Here is a 26,410-nt window from a genome sequence, read left to right on the forward strand (position 1 = left end):
TATATATACACGTTTTTACATATTTATTCATATCAGGCAGATAATCTGGCTAATTATAAACAACCAATCATAGCCAGGAGGCGGGTCTTAGCGCTGTCAATAACAATGCCATGTGGCGCTGCTCATTCCCCTTGTTGCAGCTAGCATAGCCTGACATTTATTACAGTAGATAAACAGTTTTCCTGTAGCTTTAAGTTGTTTTTCCACCATTAGCATATTAAGCAGAGTACACAAGCGTGACTGACAGCACTAAGACCCGCCTCCTGGCTCTGATTGGTTGTTTTTGGTTGGGAACTGTGCATTTGTTCAGACAGCAATAGCAGCTTAAAGAGGATGTGGAGAAGATTTATCTTTTGACAGATTGTATCTAGGCCTGTCAAAATAACAAATTTTGCTGATAATTTTGCAATATTGTCTCAGAAGCTAATGTGATAAGCGATAAAATTGTTGTTCTCAAACCATTTTCAAGTAATATAATGCAAGAACATATTCTCAGATCAATAAACTTTAAATTATAATGAAGATTTAAGACTGGAGCAGAAAGACATTTTAAATATCCAACATATATAAACAAAACAACAAATAAAATGAATTATGAAGACTCTCTAACAAAATTGTCCTTCACAAGCAGGTCTAGTTGAGACCAAAGCACCAGACTGAAGCCTTTTGTCATCCAGTTTTTTGTAGAAAGAGAAAAATTATAAATCATACAAATGGAAATTACTATATTTGTTATCATTTATCATGTAATTATTTGTATTATCAAATACTGTCACCACATGGTGACAGTTTTAACAAATATGCAAAGACTATTTTTATAAAAGTTGCATACTGCAGCTTTAACATCTGATCAAAAACACACAAAGGTAAAATCAAAAATCAAACCAAATTGTTGGCCTACAAACTATTTGGTTGTATATTGTTGGGGCTTCCCGCCTAGTGACCACATTTAGCCCAAACAGTCACTGCAGAAGTCAACCATGTGTTTCCATCAATCAACCCAGCAGGTCCAAGCAGCTCCATGGAGGAATAATACGCCATGCAAGCTGTTCGAATGCCTTCAGGAGACTTTTGAGACGCCAGGCAGAAGAGAGGTTGAAAAGTAAAACAGCCTTCATCGCTTTGGCATGAGCATTTTTCAGTTCTTTAACACCTCTGGATGTTTAGGTTTCAGTTCCGCTCCCTGAATTTGGAGACGTTCTGCAGAGTCTGGATGTCTCTTATCTCTAGGAGCCACCGTTTCTCTTTGGAAAGATTTCTCATCCTAAAGTTACATAATCTTTGTGAGGCTACATGTGCAGATCAGCAGCCACAGCTGCTTCAAAATGTGTACACAAACAGTAACTGCTGTGTTTATTATAAACCAATCGGGTAATTTAAATCAGACTGATTTTTCCAACTCTGGATATGAGAGTTTAGAAAAAACTGGTGAAGTTGGCATCACAGATTCAATCATAAGACCTGAAGGGATTAGATTTTTTTAAATTAGGGCCTCAAAATTGAAACTAAAATGTGTATTTTTAAAATCAACGTAAACCCTTAGATTAGCCATCAGATTGGTACATAATTCAGTTTTCCAGTGTTTCAGGAACTCCTGCTCATTCATGGACTTTCTTTAGAAATGTTGGCAGTGGATGCTAGCGTTAGTGTTAGCGTCTCTGCTGCAGCTACATATTGAGCATTGAGATGCCATTTTAAGCTAGGATAGCTTCAATGACTGGCTAACTCCTTTATCAAAACGTGAATATAACGATAGTCTTTTCCAACATCCAATCAGATCCGTTTTTGAAGCAGAAATTAATCTCCGGTTAGCTTATCGTTAGCGGATGTCGCTTGTGCGTCAGGTTTACGGGCATACCAGGAACACGTGAATGCATCGGTTCCTGCAGGCGCATTAAAATCTATGCAATTAATTACTCAAAATTAGCGCGTGGGGTCAAATGTCAATAATTTACATAATTAATTAAATTAACTTGTAGTGAAACGGTGTATATTTTAAATACTCATTTCTGTTTATGATGATGATTTTCTGCTACAGGTAATAAACTTGATATTTAAGATTAGAATATTAAATCAGATCAATTAAGAAAATAGAGAAATGTGGTCTTAATGAAAACTAAACTATTTAGAGGTTATTTTTAACCTTAAATACGAGCCTCATGGGAACAGATATTCTAACAAATAAAAATCCTCTGCATTAACTGGAGGGGCTGAGTGTTGATTTAATAAATTTTAATACAGTTTCACATTTAACCAACATGCTTACAGTTTACCTGAAATGGTAATAATTATTATTTTACTCAAAACTGGAGAGAAAGAGAGAAGATGGGTCAGAATTTAATCTCTGCTTTACAATGAAACCAATCATCTCCAAAAATAAAAACAGGCCGCAGCTCGCATTACAGAGGCGGTTAATATGAATCACTTCGACATGTAAAGTGTGTTTCTAGTCGAGGAGGCCATTTCCTCAACATCTGGGAACAAAGTGAGGGAAGTGACTGATGGCTGCAGCCATCAGGGAGATGAACTATCCGCTGGTCCTGATGCAACGCTTTCTAAGAAAGGTTTCTGAAATAATAACAGGAGGATGGAGCCTTCTCCTCCATCACGGTGATGAAAGACCTGGATTTACCTGAGGATCAACACACTGGGCCCTTCAGACACACCCAACAGACCTCCAATTTCACACGATGCACTTTTTTTGGCATATTTGCTGAATCTGTCACTTTGTCATGACAGTATGGTTTAAAAAAAAAAAACAAAAAAAAACATCAAGCTCCTCTGGCATATCCCAGTGCTCCCAGTACCAACTAGAAACAATCAATCAGAGACAGAAGGCGGATCTTAACGCTGCCCCTATTGCTACACTGCAGCTAACACAGCTTGATCTGAGCGCTAATGCTAGTTAGCATGGTAACCGAAGACGCCTGATAAACGGTTTTCTTTTAGCAGTAAGTCGTTTATCCACTATTAGAATATTTAGCAGCAACTACATGAGAACGATTGGCAGCACCAAGACCCTCCTCCAGGCTCTGATTGGTTATTTTGGTGCATTTCTTCAGACAATAGCAGCAGCTGATCTTTTCACAGATTATCTGCCTCATATTGTACTGTAATGATATGCTAACAGTTTTAACGCATATGTAAATAAACATTTATAAAAGTTACATACTGCAGATTTAACTAAATTGACAAAAAAAATAGCCCCACAATGCACCACTGCAATTCACTATTCTTGTTTCTTGCTGGATTTCTATTTGACTGTTGACAAAACAAGAACATAAACTCAAAGTTAGTCTCAAATTATATTCTCCAGAATTATAAATGCAAAATTTAAAACGTAAACCACCATGAAATTGATCAAAAATGTATATAAATAGTGCTGCTTCTCCAGTGGCACACAAACAATCCGGCACTCTTCCAGTTTGTTTGGGTTTTTATTTGTCCTAAACTCACGAAAGGAAAGAAATAAAAGCAGGTTGTGCTTCTTCAGTTACAGGAGATGTTTTCATTCACCAAGAATTTCTTCTTCATAAAACACAATCAGTGTGGGAGAACCGCCAGCAAATAGTTCAACACAATACCATCGTCAGGCCACATGTTGGCTTATCAGATAGAAAGCAACAATTTGAGCCTTCAGAGGTGTCAAAAGTCACACCGCCTTGCTTAAATTTATGCACACAAAAGCAGAAACGCTGAAAAACAGCAAAAGAAAAAAAACACAAAACTCACCAAATGAGAGTTCTCTTTTGCCTCTTGTACTTGCTGCACCTGTGGTTCAGCTACAACTTTCGTGTCCTGGTCAGAAGTCATGAGCCGTCTGCTTCTTGGCTCCTCAGGGAGAAGTCTCTGTGTCACCAAGTAAGCTTCAGAGGGAGCAGACGGAGACGAAAACACGTTAGCTTTGAACGCGGATGTTTAGCAAATATCAGCTGTGACGTGTGGGTGGACGGAGCGGGTCAAAGGTCAGTGGCCGGCAGTTACTTTAAGGAGAGACAAAGATATGGCCAACAGAAGTGAATCTAACGCGATTAGCATGCGGATTTTTTTTTTTTTTTTTAAAGTAAACTGTATTTCTGTTTGTGGAGCTGCAGAAACAGTTGACATTTAATTTCACAAAACAGTAAAAATATCTCTCACTCTGTTTACAATGTTCTGTTTACAATCCCTTCATGTTTTGTATTAAAAGGCAAAGACTGAGCAGGTATTAAATTAGCAAAAGGACCATTTTAGAGACAGACTCACTGCACTCAGGTTATCTCCAGACAACTAGCACCACTTGACTGGACCTCTGTTGAATTAACTCAGTTACTTTAAATATTTATATTTTTATTTAAAATGCATTTTGGTAGAAAACAGTTTTTATTTTGATATTAAATGTTTTGGGGGGTTTTTTATTTAGTAAAAAACAATTATGTTGCTCTTAGCTGATTTGTAACATCAATAAAAGAGGCAAATACTTTTTAAAGGCCCTGTAACTCTCTAGTTTTCTCACCCTCGGCTGACAGTCTCATTTTTTAAAACTCGACTCCTGAGAGGTGGAAACACGTATTTTCTGCCGTTCTGCTGAAGCTGTGTGTGAAGCGCTGATAATCCGGCCCAACAATCGGTGCCTGCCTGTGACACGGGCTCTGATTGTGTTTGCAGACAAAGCAGGGAGAGAATGGCATGGCTGTAAAGCTGGTGACCTTTGAACCACACGATGACGATGATACACAGTCAGTGTGTCATTCCACAGATATGAATGGAGCTCAGAAAAAAAAACTAATCTGAAAAAATAACCATTTTAGGATCAAAACCTTCCTGAACAGTAGAATTAAAAGCATTTTTTTAGTATTAAGTAATTATTTTTATATTATTTCTTTGTAGTTTTTTTTAATTAAAAGCTGTTTTATACAATGTATTGGAGTAAAATGACTTTTTATTAGATATTTACGCCAACTTGCCTGGTTTAAATCCACGTCCTGCAGTAAGCGACTGCACTTTTAAAACTAAGCAGTGATAATGTTGGAAATGTACAGTTAGGTCAGAGATGTACTTGCACAAACTAATAGGATGTAAATATATTGTTTTTAGAAACGGGGAACACATTCTTCAATGGTTCGGTCTGTAACAAGCTGCTTCAGATTCCTTTATACAAACTACAAGAAAACATGTCCAGAGCTTTTCAGGTATTTTTCTCCAGGTTTCCTGCTTTAAAACTATGAATTATTTAGATTCTGAGCCGAGAAAGACAGCAGTTAATGTAAAAAGTTTCACTTTTATTTAAAAATAAAAAACATGTGGAGTTGACATTTTAAAGTAGAATCTTATCTAAGCACAGTTAGATAATATTATAGAAACAGAAATCTGTCTCTGTACCTAGGAATGCACTGATAAAAAAAATAAAACAATATCCTATGTCAATATTGTTATGTCTGATAACTGATATTATACAATATTGGCCCAGTTTCACTACTGGGCCGATACAACTGTGTTAAAAAATAAACGTCAGTTGATACCAATGTTACTTATTGTGCATTCCTATTAGTAATTAGCTACATTTACTCATTTATAAATACACGAGTAACTTTTTTGGAAAGAAAAAACAGTAACGATATGTTTTAGTTTTACTTGATTAATATTATGGAGTAGCAGTACTTTTACTTGAGTAAACTTTCTGGATACTAACTTTACTGATTGAAACATGTTTCAGAGACACACCTGCAATTTATGTCAAAGTGAGACCTCTTGTTTGTGCATAAACTTTATTGTTCTAATGCAATGGTTCTTAAACTTTTTTGAGCTACCGAACCCCCAGTTTCATATGTGCATTCACCGAACCCTTCTTATTCCACACCCCCGCCACCCACACACACAAAATACTTTGTGGTATTCTGATTTAGTAATGTAATTATATTAGCCGTATTACCACCCCTCGCCACTAGAGGCAGTACCAACCCCGAAAAGATGCGACTAAGGAGCAGATTTAGACTATAGAATTTGGTAAAAACGGTGAGTTTTGCTGAAGTAATTAAAGACACAAGTTCAAATTCATGCTGAGAGTAGATCTCCTTCAATCAGGGCCCCTCCGCAGCACTGATTGGCTAAGCAATGTGACGTGATCCTCTGCTGCAAGTGATGGCAAAGCGGGGCGTCATCACGACTTTACACAAGTGTGTCTTTACCTCCACGGCAGAGGCTCCGCCGAACCCCTGAGACCGACTCATCGAACCCCTGGGGTTCGATCCAACCCAGGTTAAGAACCACTGTTCTAATGTTTTCTATCTGCTGAGGCGCTTGGGAACCAAGACGATACAATAAACATCGGCCTGTCACAATAACACATTTAGCTGGACAATAAATCCTCCCAGTAGTTATTGTGATAAACGATGTTATTGTTTTGAGGCCATATTTAATGGTAATGGCGTAATAATGCAGGAACGCATCCTCAAAAATCAAACTTTCAATTTTAATGAGTAACTAATACAGAAACTTTTAAGATATTTCAAATATTCAAAGTAAATAAACCAAACAACAGAAACTACAAATAAAATTAATTATGAAGTCTATGTAAACAAAACTGTCCTCCAAAAAAGGGCTAGATGAGACCAAAACACCAGACCGAAGACTTTAATGATTCAGTTTTTAAAGACAAAAATCATAAATTATGAAAATGGAAACTATTACATGTTTTAATTTATTATGCAATGAATCGATTCATTGCTTATTGCAACAGGTCTGAGTATAGATTATAAATTAGCATCCAGTACTGTACTGCCGTGTGCTAGCATGTACTGTACACAGCGTCTTCAGTCAGAGGCTTCTTCAAATTTGCTGTTAAATCATATATTATGATCAGTTACTCAGTACTCAGCCTTTTTGTCAAACATGTTTTCCCCTTGAATAATTTCTTTTTGCTTTTATTTGAGTAAAAACATGTTGAAGCAGTGATTTCCAAGTCAAACCAGCTTAAAAATAACAACATAACAGAACCCCTGACCCGGGTTGAAACACATGAACAGTAGGGCAGTGAGTCAGTCTCATTGTCTAGACAATCCTGAACCAAAACATCCTCCACCCTCCCGTCGTTTTCCACACCTTTGTTTTCCTTCTGTGTAATTTTACGGAGTAATTTATGACCCCGTGGTTCTCTGAAATAAATCTGGCGCAAAAAGCCGCAGTGGTCCACCAAGTATGTTTCCAGTCTGACTTTTTTACAGGCGAACAAGTGGTTCTGTTTCAGAGTCTTGGAACGCAGATTTAATTGGCTTCTTTAGAACACAGGTCTACTAAGATCAAGAATTAAACCTGATATGCAATAATTTATCAGAGATTCTCCAGCAGGATAACAGTTTGGATTTCACAGAAGCCACATGCAAGATGAGAAAAACTGGAGAAAAAGATATTAAACTGAGAAACTGTTTATTAAAGAAACAATCATCAGGGATTATAGTCTCTAGACAGAATTTGTCATTAAGATGCAGTAGAAAATACAATTAAAATGTTAAAACATGTTCATCCATCCATCCATTTTCTTACACCCTTGTCCCTTAGTGGGGTCAGGAGGTGCTGGTGCCTCTCCAGCTAATGTTCCAGGCGAGAGGCGGGGTCACCCTGGACAGGTCGCCAGTCTGTCGCAGAGACAGAGACACACAGGACAAACAACCATGCACACACACACGCACACTTAGGGGCAATTTGGAGAGGCCAATTAACCTGGCAGTCATGTTTTTGGACTGTGGGAGGAAACCGGAGTACCTGGAGAAAACCCACCATGCACATGCAAACTAGAAAGACCAGGACCAGGAATCGAACCCAGAACCTTCTTGCTGCAAGGCAACAGCTCTACCAACTGCGCCACTGTGAAAACATGTTCCAAAATAAAAACTCTGGGAAATAAGCATAGTAATTACAAAAAGGTTATTATGGCAGAGTCATTAGACTCTGATGATTTTTTGAATTTTAATCTTCTGCAAATGTATCAATTTTTTTTTTTGCCAGAAAAAATTTCACTTTCAAAATTTTGCCTGTAAAATTTGCACAGTGAAAAGTTTAATTGAAAATTTACCTCAACACCTGCAGAAACTTGCCTTTCAAACACTCAAATGCAGAAATGCAACTACAAATATCTGCCTTTAAAATTTCACCTAAAATTAAAATAAAATAACCTGCAGAAATTTGCTTTTAAAAACTCAACTGCAAAGCTTTGTAAAAAATTAACTGACAAAACTTTGCTTTTAAAAATTCACCTAAAAAAAAAATAAAATTCACTTGGAGAAATTTGCCCTAAAAACTCAAATGCAAAAATTCAACTGCAAAAAGTTGCCTTTAAAGATTCCCCTTCAAAAAATACCAATTATGAAGCTTTCAGTAGTTAAAACATTCTGGAGTGTCAGAAAACATGACGACCTTCTGGTGGCTAAAGCCAAAGCAATCTGCATTGAGTCAATCACAGAGTCTCTTAACAAAACAAAATCAATAACTATATATATTGCAATAAACATGTGATCAATATCAATATCAATGCATGTGATACAACATTCAATATTTAGAATATTCACTGAACTCCTAAGCACAGCATTCTGGGGGATGTAGGCAGAGGAAAGTCTCCCAACCCCTTGCTAAGCTAGGTTGGTGGAATCAACTAACTCACTCAGTCTCCGGTTGCCTAGCAACTCGCTCACTCTTTGGTTACCTAGCAACAGCTTGCTGACTAACCTGCTGCTGCATCAGTTTCAGGTTGTGCCTCATAACCGCTTCAAAATTTCAAACATCGATGTGAAGTGAAAACTGAATACAACAGTTTGGCAGCATTTCAGATATTTAAAACATAAAACAAATCAATAATTATAGATATGAAACGCTTATATTGTGATATTTTGTGAATGTTGGTGAATTTGTTACTATGTTGTTTTGCAACAACTCTAGATTTTACCACCACAAATAATTGTTATTATAAAAGACATTCAATGAAAAGCATCTTTAATTTCAGCAGAATTAGGAAAAATTGCTGCTGTTCTATTTAAAAATAAGAGCAACAGGAAGATAAATCTTAGTTTCACATCTTATTCTTCTAATGTTTCCATAATATCAAAAATATTTTTTTAGAAATCCATAAAACAAAACAAAAAACATATGTGAAAAGATTTCAAATCCATTTCACCCATTCCAGATTGATACTTTGATTCTGCTTGTAAACGTTTTAAAAACTTATTTTACAGCCATGTTTGACATTTTAATCAGCCAGTTTAATTTATGGTTCTGTTCTACTTTAATATCATTCGTCTAAAATCCAAAAAGGTGGTTAAAATTGTTCTTGAGTTGTTTCAATGGGTGAACATTCAATTGAAAAGACAATAAAAAAAATCCTGACGGGTAAAAATTTAAAAATTCAACTGGAATGTGGCAAAGCAAACATATAATTTAAGTGGATCAATATCACCAATAAATTTCGTGCAATTTTTATCCAAAACACAAACACTGAAAGAAAAGACGTCTCTGAAGCGAATTTCGAAGGTTCTCAGCAGCATTACGTGCCACAAGAACAAATTTTTGAATGATAAATTGATCAATTGTAAATTAGAAGTTATTGCGATAAATTATAATATTGTTGTTTTGACATCATTTTCAAGAACACATTCTCAAATATCAATAAACTTTAGATTCTAACAAACATTTAACACTGGAGCCAGAAGACATTTTAAATATCAAAAATAAACAAAACAGCAAATAAAATGAATTACAAAGTCAGGCTCTGCAACAACAATTGTCCTTCAAAAAAAGGGCCAACTGGGTCCAAAACAACAGACTGAAGACTTTTGTTATCCAGGTTTTGGCAGAAAGAGAGAAAAAGGAAAATTGATAAATCATGCAAATGGAGAATATTTGGTTTGTTTTAATTAATCATAAGATTAATTGATTTATAAATAACTACAGACAGTTCCCATTCTTTACAAAGTCAAAAATTATCAATTGCTAATTCAGAACTACCAGAAAAAAACTTCAGTAAGTGGCATTAAACTGTGAAATAAGTTGAATATTGATTATTTTTAATTATCACACAAACATAAATATTATTATTGTTATTATTATTAATGTTTTTGTTGTTGATAATCGTTTTTCGTCAAATTTAAAACTAAAAAGATTGTTCTTGCTGCTGTAATTAAATTTAAATAGATACTATATTGATGCGCTCACTAATAAATGCGTGTTTAAATGTTGTATATTTGTATTAGACATGTAATAAATGTTGCATACATAAGTTTATACTTCCTCTCATTCCCTTGGATTTGCAAAACAAAAGATTTGACATAGTGCAACACGCTGTATATTCAAAAAAATAATAAAAACACATAAAACTTTGAGACGAAAAGTATAAAGCATCCACCTTTAGGGTAGAAATAATGTAAATGTAGCTATAAATAATGACGCCTCCCAACACAACAGCCATGTTTGTTTGGATCAACTTTCCAAGTCAACACAGCAACTTCCACCACAGACGCAATGCAGACCGAGAAAGACTGCAACTCCCGGGCTAAAGGCCACGGCCATGACCGGTCTGTGGTTGGAAGGTGAAGGGGAGGTACTATAAAGACCTAATCAGAGGTCGGTTCGGTCCGAATATGACCGTTTAAACGCCAACATAACCCAGCTGTTAAAAAGCACTGCTGTAAAGTTAACTGAGCTAAGAAAGTAGCAACCGCGGCTAACTACAACTGGAAAGATGGCGTGATTCCGCGAAATTCCCAACCCCTCAACTGTTACAGATAACATCAATATTTAGTTACAATAGCAGAAAACATGGATGTCAATCCATTCCCACCTCCACGGGATGGTAAAGGCCGTTTCTCACTCACCTGTCAACTCTCACTGCGCGGCGGTACAAACACTGACGGAGGCGGCTCTTGGTGTTGCTGGACTCGGGCCTTCACTTTGGCTTCCTTCCGGGCTTTTTACGCTGACTTATCAGCGAGCAGCCAATATGGAGCGCCTTCTCTACCGACAGCAGCTCTAAACCTCACCAAAAGGAGCATTCAGGTGTAGCTGCTAGCTGTCGGGAGCCAAATGTAGCGCAAAACGACGCCCCCGAAGCTGGAACCAAAAAAGGGCTGCGAGCTAACAGTTAGCTAGGTGGCTAACTATCAACTTTGTGCACTCGGGCTCAATAAATCTGGCGCCTCAAATCTCAAGCGGTGATGGATTTCTCCAGGCCAACAGCGGGCTCTGCGCAAACAGGCAGTCGAAAAGCGACCGAAAGAAGCCCTGAAGCCAAGGAGAGAGCGTCTCAAAGCTTCAAATCGATCAAACAAGCCGTTGGTGCTAAAAGATGAGGCAGAAGGGATTTTGGAATGGAGAAGTCGGCGTTTCCTTTCCCTTTCGTGTGCAGCACTAAGATCGTCTATTGGTCAGCAGAGGAGTTACTCCAACGAGTTTGGAGACAAAGTAGAACATTTCTGAGAATTAAAATGTCATTCTCATTATTAGACTATGGATATCGCTCATTTTGAATCAACAGAATTAATGCGTGAAAATTTCACAAGGAAAACAAAAATGGGAAAAATACTGAAGAGGATTACGACCACCAGGAAAAAAATATTCTGATTTTAATCACAAAATTCTGATTTTAATCTCAGAATTCTGAAGAAGAAAAGTCACAATTCTGACTTAAATTTCAGAATTATACACTTAATGTAAGAATTAGTTTTTTACTCCTAATTCTGAGAAGAAAAGTCCAAATCCCGATTTAATCTCAGAGTTTTCAAGAAAGAAAAAAAAACTAGATTTATGAGATTAAAGTGAAAATTCAGATTTTCATCTCAGAATTCTGAGGAAGAAATTAAATTTTCTGACTTTTACCTCTGAATTAAACATTTTTATCTCCGAATTAAAAATGTAATCTCAGAATTTATGTTTTTTCTCCTCAAAATTATGAGAAAGAAAATCAGAACTAACTTTAATCTTAGAATTCAGATTTTAATCAAAAGATTTTCACTTTTATCTAAGGATTAAAAATGAAATCTCAAAATACTGTGTTTTCCCCTCAAAATTAAGAAAGTTGCAATTCTGATTAAGAACTCGTGAGCTTTGAAAGAAAGGATGAATGTATACATGTGTGGAAATTTCACATGGAAAAAGAAATGTGAAAAATACTTTGGAGGATTACAACCATAAGGTTACGATTCCAACTTAAATCTGAGAATTTAGAAAAGTCACAATTCTGAGATTACAATCAGAATTTAAAATTTAAGAAATCAGACTTTTTTCTCACAATTCTGGGGAAAAATAGAAATCTGTGGGGGGAGGGGGGGTCAGTTTTTATTATTAAAGTCAGTATTATTTTTCCTAAGAATCATCTCCTGTAAAAACAAATAGAGAAATCTTTTTAAGGGAAAATGCTGGGTTCAAACGTGGAAATTAGAATTTACTTGAAGTGATTATATCAAACCCAAACTAATCCTGTTCCTGTTAAAAGTTATAAAAGTTGTTGGAAATATGGTGCAACTCATTTTTACCAAAATAAAAGCCACAAATATGAAAAATAAACTAAAAATATATATTTTGGAGTCACAATGTGAAAAGTCAGTGGCTCCAAATGCTACATTAAATCTGCCTCTGAAATTCTAACCTGGAAATTACCGTAATCAGGTGTAGCCCTTTCTATTTGGAAGTGATTAAAGCGAAAGGTTTTATGGGGGAAAAGCAGGAAACAGGTTTTCTCCCAATTTCATCTCATCTGAAAGAAGACGTTTAATAAAGTAGCCAAAAATTGTGCTAAAGTATTTATACTCGGATAAAAGTAAAAATGTACCATTAAAAAATGTACTCAAGTAAGAGAAAAATTTACTACAAAAGTACTTTTAATAGACAAATGATATCATTAGAAAGACAAAAAAACTGTAAAGTTATGAGCAAATTGTTGTATTTTTAAGACAAAATACAATATAATCAATTGCAAAAATTTCAAAGCTTAAAAAACTTTTCCAAATTATTATTTTTTGCTTAAAATTGATAAAACTAATCATGTGTTCATACATATTAGACCACCAGGCTCAGCAGACAGAAAACAGCATCAGAACAAAGCTGGAGTAGAAACAGGAAGTCTCACTTCAACCTAAACTGTGTCTGGTGCTTTTCTGGTTAACATGAAAGGGAGGCTGAGTACATATTCCTCCTGTGTCCATCTATCAAAGATTTTTATACACATTTTGGAGGATAAAATTAGAAAAGTCTGATGGAAATGTTAAAAAAAACTTCCCCAGTTTTACAAAAAATGTTTGTACTTTGCATATTTGTTAGTTTAAAAAAAAAAAAAAGAGTTAATGCACTAATAATGAAGAATTAATTATTAGAACTTAGAAAGTAGCAAACTCTCCTTTTGACCAAAATGTCAAAAGACAAAACTACCAGAGACACAAAACTCTGAAAAATGAATTTGAAAGTCAAAGCCTCCAGTATAAATTTTCCTTCAATATGTAGTCCATGCTAGTTTGGAATCTCAACTTCCTCTTTATTTCAGTCAGATGGAAACATGCCAACTTCACATATTTTTCTTTTTCTTCGTTTTTACTAAATTTTCTAAATTCGCTCAAAAATCGCATGATTGACCATAAAATTGCGCAATTTGACATTTCGAAAATAAATTCGCTTAATGGAAACACGGCAAGTTTGAAAAAAAAATTGTTTTTCAATACAAGGTTTAGGCAGTAGGATTAGATGTCTTTTTTTTTTTTTCTAAATTGATTTATGAAATGGAAACACTTTTTCCGCATCACATGAATCACATGATCAACGGGAAGTTGCCACTGGCTCAAAACACAAAGAAGAAGAAGAAGAAGACAGGAAGTCATGGTTTTGAATCACGAAATTGTGTTTTTTCAACATTAGAAAAATATTTACAAAGTTGTGAGCGCATTTGCAATGCAGCTACTGTAGCTATGTTTCTATCAGTTTGTAATGAGAAATTTGAGCGAATTTTTAAAATGTTTAATGTTTTCAAACAGTTGAAATGTGAAATAATAATGGAAACACATAAAGCAAAATAAATGTTGCAGGAATCGATTGTATTATTTTCAGAGGTGGGTAGTTACGTTTACATAAGTAGAGAGAAAAATTGTTAGGAGTAGTTTTCCATAACATACTTTTACTAATATTATTCTAAGGTATTGTTACTCTTATTTGAGTAAAATTTCTGACTGCTTTTCCCACTGAGAGTAAATTCACTGAATGAAAAACAAACATGTTTAATTTGTACTTCTGATGGGATTCTTTCATTAAACTGGGAATAAATGTAATAGGACTGAGGTGTTCAAACAGTTTTTGCATTGTGGGCCAAAATCACAAAGTTGAAAGAGTTCAAGGGCCACAATTTATTTATTTATTCAGTTGAAAATGCAATTATGATTTAATTGTGAATTATTTTCTTATTACTTGTTAAACAGGTCAGAAAAAGAGTCTCAAAGCTGTGCAGTTTCCTAAGTAGTCAGTCAAAATATCAATTTTAGTTTATTCCCAGCAACAAAAATGAGCACTGTCTTTGAAAACCCTTAACTGTATTTAATTATTGGCTTTGACCAAGTGGCTGCACAGTGGCGCAGTTGGTAGAGCTGTTGCCTTGCAGCAAGAAGGTTCTGGGTTCGATTCCTGGCCTGGGGTCTTTCTGCATGGAGTTTGCATGTTCTCCCTGTGCATGGTGGGTTTTCTCCGGGTACTCCGGTTTCCTCCCACAGTCCAAAAACATGCCTGTCAGGTTAATTGGTCTCTCCAAATTGCCCCTAGGTGTGAGTGTGTGTGTGCATGGTTGTGTGTCCTGTGTGTCTCTGTGTTGCCCTGTGACAGACTGGCGACCTGTCCAGGGTGACCCCGCCTCTCGCCCGGCACGCCAGCTGGAGATGGGCACCAGCAACCCTCCCGACCCCACTGAGGGACAAGGGTGAAAGAAAATGGATGGATGGATGGTTTGACCAAGTCTGTTTTTGAATGACAAGTCACTATGGCCCTACTTACTACAATATTAAATTAAAATCAAAACATTTGTTTTTGTATCTAAAATTTTCTATTTAAGATATGAATTTATTATTGAAAATTTCATACAAAGAAAAACACAAAAAGTCTTCTTTGGTATCGGTACCATTTAAACCATTCCCAAATTGCATCCAAGGCCACTCAAAACCACTCAACAGGCCGCAAATGGCTCATGAGCCACACTTTGGACACCCTTAGGAGAATTAAATATAGTTTTTTATCTGGTTCAGCCATTATCAGACAGTTGCTACTAATTTTCCAACTTAGAAATATAATTCTAAGCTTAAAATGCGTTACATTTCCAAATACTAGCTTAAGGTGCTAGTTTTCTTCACCTCTGTATGATTTCTGAATTGAGTGTGACGTCACATGGAAACATTTTATCGCTATCAAATAGAAAATTGAGTTAATTCTGCTTTGTTTTGATAATTTGAGTCGATATTATAATTAATTTTATTTCTTTAGGATGGAGGCGATTGTTTAAGAGGTAAACAGCCGCCTCCGCCTTGGCCTCAGAGTGGGACCTCTTCATGTTTTCCCTCTCTCTGGTGCAGCAGCGAACCCGGAGCTGTCGCAGGGCTCCCCGCGGGCCGTCCTGATTGGTCCAGACGGCCAGAGGGCGCACGCGAACTTCACTCGTGATCAGCGAGGGTGGGTGGAGCTCTGGAACAGCGGCGCTCTCTGATTGGGTAATTTCTGATTAGCGCGGGTCACAACAAATCGGTGTGTTTTTTCCGTCTCTTGTGTTTTTTGTTTAGTTTAGTTAGTGTAAGACTTTAATAAAAGAGGCGTTTAAAAATAGCAGTAGATAAATTATTGAATTTAAATCTAAAAGTAAAAAATCTGGTATTTTAAGCGTTATTAAGTTTATTAGGTCCAAATTTTATAAATATATCGTTTAAAAACATTTAATTCTAAGTTTATATGGATAAGTCTCAATTATATTGTTTAGTTTAAAAAATAGAATCTTTCTGAAGTTATTATTTTTGCTTCAGTTAACGCTTCCTAACGTTTTGATAAAAGTCTTGTTTTAAAAAAATAAAAATAAATTATTGCACTAAAACCCAAAGAATAAAGAAATCCGTTATTTTGAGCATTATGGGTAAGTCTGTTATGTCCAATATTAATATGTCTAAAAACATTTATTTACAAGATTATATGGATAGGGTTAGATTATGTTGCTTAGTTTAACATTTTTTATTTTGTTACATGGATAATGTAATTTTTGCTGTATTAAACTGCCTCTAATCCTTAAATAAGTATTAATATCAGATAAAGATGAACCTGACTAAATACTATATATGATAAAAAATATGTATTAAAACAATGTGAGCGAAAACAAACGGATTTTTAGGTTTTAAAACGTATTTTAAAATTCCTCCTGCTGTCCCTCACTCCAATCGCTAGAGGGCGATAAGGAGACAGAAAACCCTCTTCATTTACAACGTATTTTCCGGTTCCCTTCCCTTCTCCGTGCCGTCAGTGGACCTAAACGTGTCCCGACAAAATGGCACTTTATAACTTTAAAAAGATTATGGTGGTTCCCACCGCCAAGGTAAGTTTTATTTAACAAATTTCGCAGTTTAAATCGATTTCCGCTCAAGTCGTTGTGAGAAATGATCGACAGACAGAAAAGAAAACACCGAAGGAAAACACGTGTTTTAAAAGCCTAGTGTGCTTTTAAAAAAACAAACTAGAGGCGAAATTAATTTCTTACAGAAGATTTGTGACGGAAATTTAGTGAAAGACGGCCAATTTATACGTAAAATTGTGGAATTATGTAGGAGATTGACAACTAATTGAATATTTATGGAGGAAATTGGAAAACCGGAGGTTGCTGGACCTTTAAACTGGAAATCGGCGGCTTGCTTTATATTTTTGGTTAATATCATAGAAATCCAGAGAAAGCCGTTATTTATGGTGAAAATAATAGAAAAATCAAGAGGTTACTGGACCTTTAGATTGGAAATCTCGCGGGTTTTCAATCGTGGGTTGAAAATTGATCAGGAAATGGCAACTAAATGGATATTTATGATGGAAAACGGTGCTAAAACAGGAGATTACTGGGTCTTTAAGCTTAAAATACGCAGTTAGCTGAAAATCTTTGGTTTAGATTAGTGAAATGGACAGAAAACTGGGCATTTATGGTGCAAATGGTTGAGAAAACAGCCGGTTCCTGGACCTTGAAACCGAAAATCTGGACATTTTTGGTTAAAATAAGTGATGAAATGTCAGCTAACCACACACTGATGGTGGAAATCAAAACGAAACGGCGGTTAACTGGACATTTTTGGTGTAAATTGGATAAATCAACAGTAAGCTGGGTATTTATGGTGGAAATTAGAGAGAAAATGGGCTTCCTGTACCTTTTAGCTGAAAATGTTCTGTGATAAAAATAAATTAGGAAATTATATTTAAGTGTATGTCTTTGGTCGATATTAGAAAAATCTATAGGAATTCTTGTATTTATGGTGAAAATGATGAAAGAAAACTGGATGTTGCTGGACATTTAAACTGTAAATTTGCTGTTAATTTCTTATATGTGGGAAATCAGAATTACTTTTTTAATATATTTTTTCTTTTGGTTTCTGAAAACTTGATTGACTGACTGGGCAAGGCTTTCTTTATATTAGTATTAATGCAGTAAAATAGCTCTTAGAAACTTTTAAATAAGAAGCAATGAGTCTTTTTGATTAGCTTTCTTGCTGGAGAATTTGATCATGACAAAGAAAATCAAAGCAATACATTTTTGAATGAATTGCTTTCAGATATGAAAGCTCAGATTTGGGTTTTTTGTTGTTGTCTAGATATTTTTCCTGCTCTGATAACGCTGTTATGTTTTTCTGAAAACCAAACCGTCGGCGTTTTGTTTGCTGTCTCTAACCTCCGAGTCGCCTTCATCACCATCTCTGCAGGAATTCATCGACGTCACTTTATCCAAAACTCAAAGGAAGACGCCGACGGTGATACACAAGCATTACCAGATCCACCGCATCCGGCACTTCTACATGCGGAAGGTGAAATTCACGCAGCAGAACTACCACGACCGACTCACGCAGATCCTCACCGACTTCCCCAAACTCGACGTAAGACCCTCAATTTGAGTATTTTGGTTGTTCTGATCTGGTTTCTGCAGGCAGGTTGTGGTCATCTCTTATTTTTCCAGGACATCCATCCGTTTTATGCTGATCTGATGAATGTGCTGTATGATAAAGACCACTACAAGTTGGCCTTAGGACAGATAAACATCGCCAGGAATCTGATCGACAAGTAAGTCCAAAAAATTACTCAGGCAAGAGTAAAAATGTATTTGGTAAAAAGTCCATTCCAGTACTGAGTAACTGATCAAGTTATCAATCATTTAATATTTATAAATTACATCATCAAATGGACCAATATATAAAGTTAAGTGGACATTTTGGTATCTTAAGGACCAAAATGACAATAATTCATACAAGTATTTAAAAATGGCAAAAAATATATTTTTTTTCCAAATCATTTCCTTTCATTAAAAAAACATAAACTTCAACAGAAACTACATGTGTGTGTCTGTGTCTGGTGAGTTTCTGGTTAAAACATGTTTGTTTTTCATTGAGTTGGTAGAAAATCCAGAAATTTAACTCAAGTAAGAGGAGAGATACTTTATAGTAAAATTACCCAAGTAAAAGTATAAAGTACAGCGTAGTAAAAATACTCTTAAAAATAAATACAAATAAAAAATTTCACTGAAGTACATTATTGACAGTGAAAATCTATTGAAGTCACAGATGTGGTGATCGGTGTGTTTTGAATTTGGTTTTTGGGATTAGAAAGCCCAGCAGATTCTGCTGAGATGAATTGATATGAAACTTTGGGCCAATATTGGTATCTGATGTCACTGATATGGCTGACATTCGTCAATATCAGACATTCATTAGTAGATATGTAAATCTTTCCAATTTTTGATATTCTTTTTAACTTTGTGGCAAACAAGAGAATACATTATAAGCAAATAGAGCATGTATTTAAAACAGTTCTATGTGGTTCAACACTGTGTTAAATCCCATCAGTTTATATTTAATCAAAAATACACTCGTGCATAAATTACCAACCTGCAACAGATTCCCGAAGGCTTTTATTTTGAAGGTGTCCCCTTTTAACTCGTCCAGTGTTGCCAAAGACTACGTGCGTCTGATGAAGTACGGAGACTCCATGTACCGGTGCAAACAGCTGAAGAGAGCCGCTCTGGGTCGGATGTGCACCATCCTGAAGAGGCAGAAGTCCAGTCTGGAGTACCTGGAGCAAGGTGAGAGGCGAGCGAAGCCCCGCCGTCCGCTCAGCTGGATCTTTAGCTAAATGTTCTGGTTCTGATCCCAAACAGTTCGTCAGCATCTGTCCCGTCTGCCGAGCATCGACCCGAACACCAGGACCCTGCTGCTGTGTGGATACCCCAACGTAGGCAAGTCCAGCTTCATCAACAAGGTGAGCAGCGCAGAAACGATTAATCAAAGATTTAAATAATCGCCAACTGTTTTAGTGATTGGTTAGTTGATGTATTGATGATAAATAAAGTAGAAAGGGTGGAGTTTTGCCTGTTTTTAATGTTTGAGGATGTTTTTGAAGGACAATTTTTGTTTACAGAGACTTCATATTTTATTATACTTATGGTTTTGGTTGCCTTTGTTGTTTTATTTATGGATTTTAATTGTTGTTTTTTTATTTTGGATACATTATATTACTTAAAAATGTCCTCAAAACGACAATATTATAATTTATTGCAATCATTTCAGACACGTTTGAAGGATTTTTTAGCTGCGGATTCATCCTTTGGTCCAACTGATCAAGTCGTACTCTAAGGACGTTCAATGTTATTGCGTTTTAGACAATAAAATGTTTAGTTTATTATTAAAAAATAATTAATTTTGTTAATATAAGCTTCAGTGATTAAATGAAAACTCTGCAGAATTTTTTATTGATTAATCAGCAGAGTAATCAATTAATCATCAGAGTAGTCGATTGAACAACCATTTAATTGTCAGAATTAGGCTGCTGAAGGAGGAGTTTTGACGTCGTGTAAAATGACCTTTTCCCCTCAGGTCACCAGAGCAGATGTCGACGTGCAGCCGTACGCGTTCACCACCAAGTCTCTGTTCGTGGGTCACATGGACTACAGATACCTGCGCTGGCAGGTACCACTCGGCTGCTGCAGATCGCTGCTGCTGCTGCTGCTGCTGCAGATCGCTGCTGCTGCTGCTGCAGATCGCTGCTGCTGCTGCTGCTGCTGCAGAGGAACTGAGTGTTTGGTGTTTGGTTGCAGGTGGTGGACACGCCCGGCATCCTGGACCACCCTCTGGAGGAGAGGAACACCATCGAGATGCAGGCCATCACGGCTCTGGCGCACCTGCGGGCGGCAGTGCTTTACGTCATGGATCCGTCGGAGCAGTGCGGACACACGCTGCAGGAGCAGCTGGAGCTCTTCAACAACATCCGGCCGCTGTTCGCCAACAAGGTGCGACCTCCACACCTCGCATGTTAAAAACAAAGAGGTTTACTTTGCATTAAACGGGAAAGATGATCTGTTTTCCTGCCACCATTCTGGATATTTACTGATGAAGAAACATGTTTTTAGTCTTTTCTTGCTTCTGTTTTACTCTAAAATACCAAACTAAACTTTCCTCTAACATGAAAACATAATAATTTTGAAATAAGTTAACATCCCTTTAATTTACGCACATTAAAAACAAACTTTAATGTGTTTTCTTGGAATTTTATCATTTTATAGTAAACAAACACAGAGAACATGGATATGAAGTAGAAGGACAAGGATTAATCTTGTGTCCACAATTTTAACATAAAAAATCCGCAAAGTGTTTTATTTTTATTCAGCCCCATTTACTCTAATACCCTTTAAGTAAAAGCATAGCCTTATAATTTGCCTTAGTAAACAGAATCCAGCTCTGATTTATAAGTCAGTCCCTCCTGGATGTTGTGGGTAGGGTAAAAAAAAAGTTGCATAATTTTTTAAGCTTCATTTTTGCCATAACTGATAAAAAAGCTGAATTTGCTGCACACAACCTTTGCAAAAAAAATAAAATTTAACATGGTTAATGTTTAAATCCCAACTTCCTGCAGGAATCTAAGCACACCATGTTGGAGAGAAGATTTGTAGTTTTTAGTTTACACATGTTGGAAAACTTAACTCGACTCATGAAACTGAATAAATCACCTACCTGCTGAAACAAGGTGGTGGCAGCGTCATGCTGTGGGAAGGGGAAAGTGTTAAGAGCTCATCTTGAGAAGATGGATGGAGGTACATCCAGGAGAATCATGGATGAAAACCTCTTTGAGGCTGCATGTTCACTTTCTGGAGCTGCAATAAAATGGTTCTAAAATGGCCTAGTCAAAGTCCAAACCTCACTATTTTTCAGTCTGTGGAAAGACAAAAATGTATGTTGAGATGCCTTTCATCCAAGATACAAATGTCTGCAGATGTGTAAATCTGAACATCCTGTGAAAGATGCAGTCAGGGGCTTCATGCAAATGCATGCCACACTTTTCAGACTTCTATCTGTTTTTATCACTTAAAAATCCCAGAAATAAATACTGTAAGGCAGTAAAACTGAACTCCTGTTTTCTTCAGTGAACTTTGGCTCCCTCTAGAGGTCGGAGGGAAACCAGCAAAAGGTTTTCTGGCAAACTTTGTTTCCTCATCTTTGTGTTTTTATTTCAGAAACTGCTGAACTTATTCTGTTGGGAATATTTAAAAATATGAATCCTGTCTTTTACTTTTATTTTTCCTGTGACGTCAAACCACAAGCATCTGATTGTTGCTCATTTCCGCAGCCTCTCATTGTCGTTGCAAACAAATGTGACGTGAAGATGATCAGCGAGCTGTCGGAGGAGAACCAGGTCGGTTTTCATCGGTTTCCAGCTCCTCCGCTCATCGTTTACTGAGCCTCTCAGAGCTGAACGTTTTATCTGTTACCAGAAAATCTTTGCGGATCTCACCGCTGAGGAAATCCCGGTCATCGAGACGAGCACGCTGACGGAGGAGGGCGTCATCAAGGTGAAAACCGAGGTGAGATCCGGCAGCAGGTGGGCTCGTTCTGACGCTCTGGTGAGATTATCATCGGGGTTTTTTTAACACCGCTTTGTTCCTCAGGCCTGCGACCGACTCCTGGCTCAACGCGTCAACACCAAGATAAAGGGCAAGAAGGTCCATGACGTCCTCAACAGGCTCCACCTGGCCATGCCGGCCAAGAGGGACGAGAAGGTTGGTTAGGCCCGGAGCTGTCAAAAATTAACATTTTAATCTACTTAAGAAATTAATGGAGAACAACTTTTCTGAATTAATGTTTAAAACAAAATGGCTTCCTTTAAACCTTCCTGAATATAAAAACCTGAGAGTCTTCAGACATGAGACAATAAAACATTTTCTTAAACATTTTCTTTTGAAAACATAAAGATATTTGCAGTTGCCCAGGGCGGCATCAAAAATGGGGTGGGGGACCCTTGAAAATTAAATTTATTTTATCCTTCAATTGTCCCCTTTCATGTGTATTGAAGTAAGTTTCTCTTAGTTTACATGATCTAATTGTTAATATTTTGATTAATGGTGGTGAATCACAGAGCTAGAGATTGATTAATCTGATTAATTGTTTTAATTGATTGATATCAGTAGTCAAAGCCAAACAGCATCTCTGGTTCTGTCCGATTTGAGGAGTTTAGGTTAAAAACTGGTTTCTGATGTTTCCCAGGAGAGACCGCCGTTCATCCCAGAAGGAGCTCTGAACCGGAGGAAAGCCATGGAGGTCGACACACCCAAACGCAAGCTGGTACGTAAACGTTACAGCGACACGCTCACCTGGAAAAGCAGCTCACAGTTCACACTATCCTCATCTTCTCTCTTTACACCTGAGTTACTCAGATGCTTATTAAACTCAGAGCTGGATGCTTGGACTGAATATTTGTAATTTTTTAAACTTTTTTATCTGGCTCCTTTGTTTTCCTCTTAAGGGTTTTTGTCCTGAGAATTTTAGTCTGAGCCATTTAACAGGAAATATCTCAAATTATCTCATAAAGATGAGTTGCAAACACATCAGCAGCTTTGAAGCTTAGAAAACTGGTCCATTTAATTCTGCTATCAACATGCTGAGATAAAAATTTGTATTCAGTGTTTAACAATATTTGCATTTTTAACCTATAAATAAATACAAATTCATAAAAATATATAAACATGATTTTTTATTTTAAAAAGTTTTGTCCTTCTATAATTTCTATTTGACTGCAGAAATAAATGTGGGACAAGAAATTAATCTGAAATAAACTATAACTTGTAAGTGTTCAGTTTTTACCCTGAAGTCAAAACTCTCAAGTATAAGTTATTTTTGCTTCGTTTTTCTTCATTATAGAAAATTTGAGCATAATAATAAATATTTTATTCATTTATTCATGAATTATCTTTATAATTCTGCACAGATTCACCAACCAGCTACACTCAGATTAAAAATTACATCCCTGAAAGTTCCTACAAATCATGAATTATTACAGCTTAAACAGCAAAAATGTGGTTATACAACAGAAGGAATAATTTCAGTCTGTCTGATGGAGCTTTTCGGGTGAAAAATTGTGAAAATATTGTGATTTATAAGCAGATTTATTAAGCGGATCTTAAATTTTCCACGTTTCAGGAGAGAGACCTGGAGATGGAGCTTGGTGACGACTATGTTCTGGACCTGCAGAGTGAGAAAACTTTCACTTCTAATAAACTTAGAGGTGGCAGCTGCTTTTTTTTCTTATGTGTTACTGATTATTCTAATTATTTTAAAGAATATTGGGATCTGATGAACGAGGATGAGAAGCATGATAAGATCCCTGAAGTGTGGGAAGGTCACAACGTTGCAGATTACATCGACCCCGACATCATGAGGGTAAGTCTCTAAAAAGGTTCATTAGTTTATCCTCCTTCCGATGGTTATTCTTATTTAATTCTTGAACTTACACCTGGGACACACAATTTTCACTCTACTTAGTCATTAACAGCAGCTTAAGTTCAGATTTTTACTTGATTCTTTGTCAGCTCAGACTTTAAAACCCAAACTGAACTCATATTGATCAAATTTCTGTTTTGCGTTGCAGAAACTGGAGGAGCTGGAGAAGGAGGAGGAGCTGAAGGAGCGAGCCGGGGAGTACGAGTCGGACGAGGAGAGCGAGGACGAGGAGATGCAGGAGATCCGCTCCCTGGCCAAGCAGATCCGGGAGAAGAAGCAGCTCCTGGTGCTGGAGTCCAGGGAAAAGGACGTCCACGGGCCGCGCATGCCCAGGACCGCCACCAAGGTGGGAGGAGGGTCTCCATGGCAACGGCTGCTGCAACCTGGGACGAGAGATGCTTTTGTGTCTTCTAAATATTTAAATAACTCGCATGTTTGTCGTTGTTTCTGCAAAGGTTGAGAAGAAGAAGCTGGAGAAGGAGATGAGTAACCTCGGTCTGGACATGAGCGACAAGAATGATGTAAGTTCTTCATTCAAAATCATGAATTATAAATGATAAAACTACTTTATTTAATTATTGTTTACACAGGAATTAAAACTTAAAACAACTGCTTAAAAGAAAGAACTGCAAACGAGTCCGAAATAATATAAATATTCTTATTTTGTTCAAAAGGAAATTATGCTTAAGTAAAAATATTACATCCTGCAGTTTGAAGTGATAGTAGATATGTTTTTAGGTAACACTTTATTTGAAGGGGGTGAATAAGACTGTCATGACACTGTAATAAACATGTCATAACTCCTGTTATAACTCCTGTTTAAACTTTACCTTTAATAACATAACATAAAGTTACCTAATTTTTAAAGTGCAATCAGTAATAATTTTATAACAAATTCAGTAATTCAGTATAAATCAGTAATGATTTATTGGTTAATGTCAAGTTGTCATAACAAAGACATTTTGAATAATGCCGACTTTGTATTAAAAGTGTCATAATTTACCGAATGACGTTTTATGACAACAGTCATAAATATTCATGAAGGCTTATTCGTGTTAATAACAGGAGTTATGTCATGTTTATTACAGTGTCATGACAGTCTTATTCACCCCCTTCAAATAAAGTGTTACCTTTTTTTATTATTTATTACTGTAATAAATACTCAAAAAGCCTGTTTAAAATAAATTTTAGGTTTATTTTCTTACCCTAAAAAAATGTAGAAAAATCCAACTTTTGCTTTTTCTATATTTATTCAGCAAGAATAAATACATAAATAAATTACTGGTATCCAAGCTATTAGGACTTTATCTGGATTTTTTGCCTTTTAATAAATGAACTGAAATTCAAAGTTGGATTTTTCTGAATGTTTTTCAGTGCGAATTTATGCTGGAGCAACTAAAATATGGATTTGTTTTTGAGGCTTTTTACTTTTCTTTACCATCACATTAAACCTTTTTTTTTTACTTATTTTAAGTTTTGTATAAATGCACATCGCAAATTTCCCACATACTTAAAATATGTACCTAAAATTGTGAAAACAAGAAAAAGAAACTGAACAAAGCACTTAGTACACGTACAGCTTTTAAACTAACTTAATTTAACGTAGAATAAATAATTTTTCATCGCTTATTGTTGTTTATTTCATTGTTCATGCTGATGACAAACATGTTTGAGCGATTTTAAATATTTTTTTTGTGTATTTTCAGAGCCACTACGCTCTGCAGGCCCGGCGCTCACGAAGCGCCACAAGGAAACGCAAACGTGAAGCTTCGGCGCCTCCGACCTCCAGAACCCGCAGCCAGAGCGCTTCCCGTCCTCCACGAGACCAGTCGGGCTTACGGGACGTCAAGGTGCGTGACGATGCGTTTATTGCCTCATCATGTGTCAGCTTCTTGTTTTATTATCAGAAAATTAAAACTGACTGCTGGCGTTGTGGCGGGTGTTTTCTAGATGGTAAAGAAGGCGAAGAAGATGATGAAGAACTCCCAGAGAGACATGAACCGCCAGGCCCGGAAGGGAGAGTCCGACAGACACGTGTTCGACCTCAAACCCAAACACCTGCTGTCCGGGAAGAGGAAGTCAGGCACCAAAGATCGCAGATAAAAAAACTGATTTCTCTGGACTGAAATAAAACAACCCAACTATATTAGCCATATTTTTAGAATGGAAACAGAGACTCTGAAACAGAAATGAAATGATCAGAGTTAGACACTGATTTCAGATATTATTCAGTTGCTGAATTGTTGTCCAAAGTAACCTGTGTGGCTCTTTGGATAGAGTGATGATGATGTTTTCTGTTTTTTCTCCTCTTGTTAAATACTCCGTAACAAGGAAGCCGAATAAACAAATACCTGAACGAAGCCATGTTTAGGATTCATACCTCTGCACACATGAACTAAAACAGCTCAAAACTGATCCTCAATGTAAACTAACGTCAC

The 26,410-nt window shown here is 36.5% G+C and overlaps 2 protein-coding genes across 2 annotated transcripts in view; one reads left to right on the top strand and one right to left on the bottom strand.

The window, feature by feature from the left end:
- larp4b (La ribonucleoprotein 4B) overlaps positions 1-11,367 on the bottom strand; it is a 38,199-nt gene extending 26,832 nt beyond the window's left edge. The window contains exons 1-2 of the mRNA XM_008434693.2: positions 10,839-11,367; positions 3,733-3,866 (exon numbers count right to left, since the gene is read on the bottom strand). Of these exons, the coding sequence (XP_008432915.1) occupies positions 3,733-3,813 (81 nt within the window). The 5' untranslated portion in view covers positions 3,814-3,866; positions 10,839-11,367. The remainder of the gene's footprint in view (positions 1-3,732; positions 3,867-10,838) is intronic.
- Positions 11,368-16,450: 5,083 nt separating this feature from the next.
- Positions 16,451-26,332, top strand: gtpbp4 (GTP binding protein 4). The gene is made up of 17 exons (XM_008434696.1): positions 16,451-16,558; positions 17,919-18,089; positions 18,170-18,273; positions 19,152-19,288; positions 19,364-19,464; positions 20,079-20,171; positions 20,300-20,491; positions 21,826-21,891; positions 21,971-22,060; positions 22,145-22,255; positions 22,740-22,817; positions 23,673-23,724; positions 23,812-23,912; positions 24,121-24,318; positions 24,428-24,493; positions 25,679-25,822; positions 25,923-26,332. The coding sequence occupies exons 1-17, from the start codon at positions 16,511-16,513 to the stop codon at positions 26,073-26,075; spliced, it is 1,905 nt and encodes a 634-aa protein (XP_008432918.1). The 5' UTR covers positions 16,451-16,510; the 3' UTR covers positions 26,076-26,332.
- Positions 26,333-26,410: the final 78 nt, after the last annotated feature.

The sequence above is a fragment of the Poecilia reticulata genome, linkage group LG17 (genome assembly GCF_000633615.1).
Source record: "Poecilia reticulata strain Guanapo linkage group LG17, Guppy_female_1.0+MT, whole genome shotgun sequence".
NCBI lineage: Eukaryota > Metazoa > Chordata > Actinopteri > Cyprinodontiformes > Poeciliidae > Poecilia > Poecilia reticulata.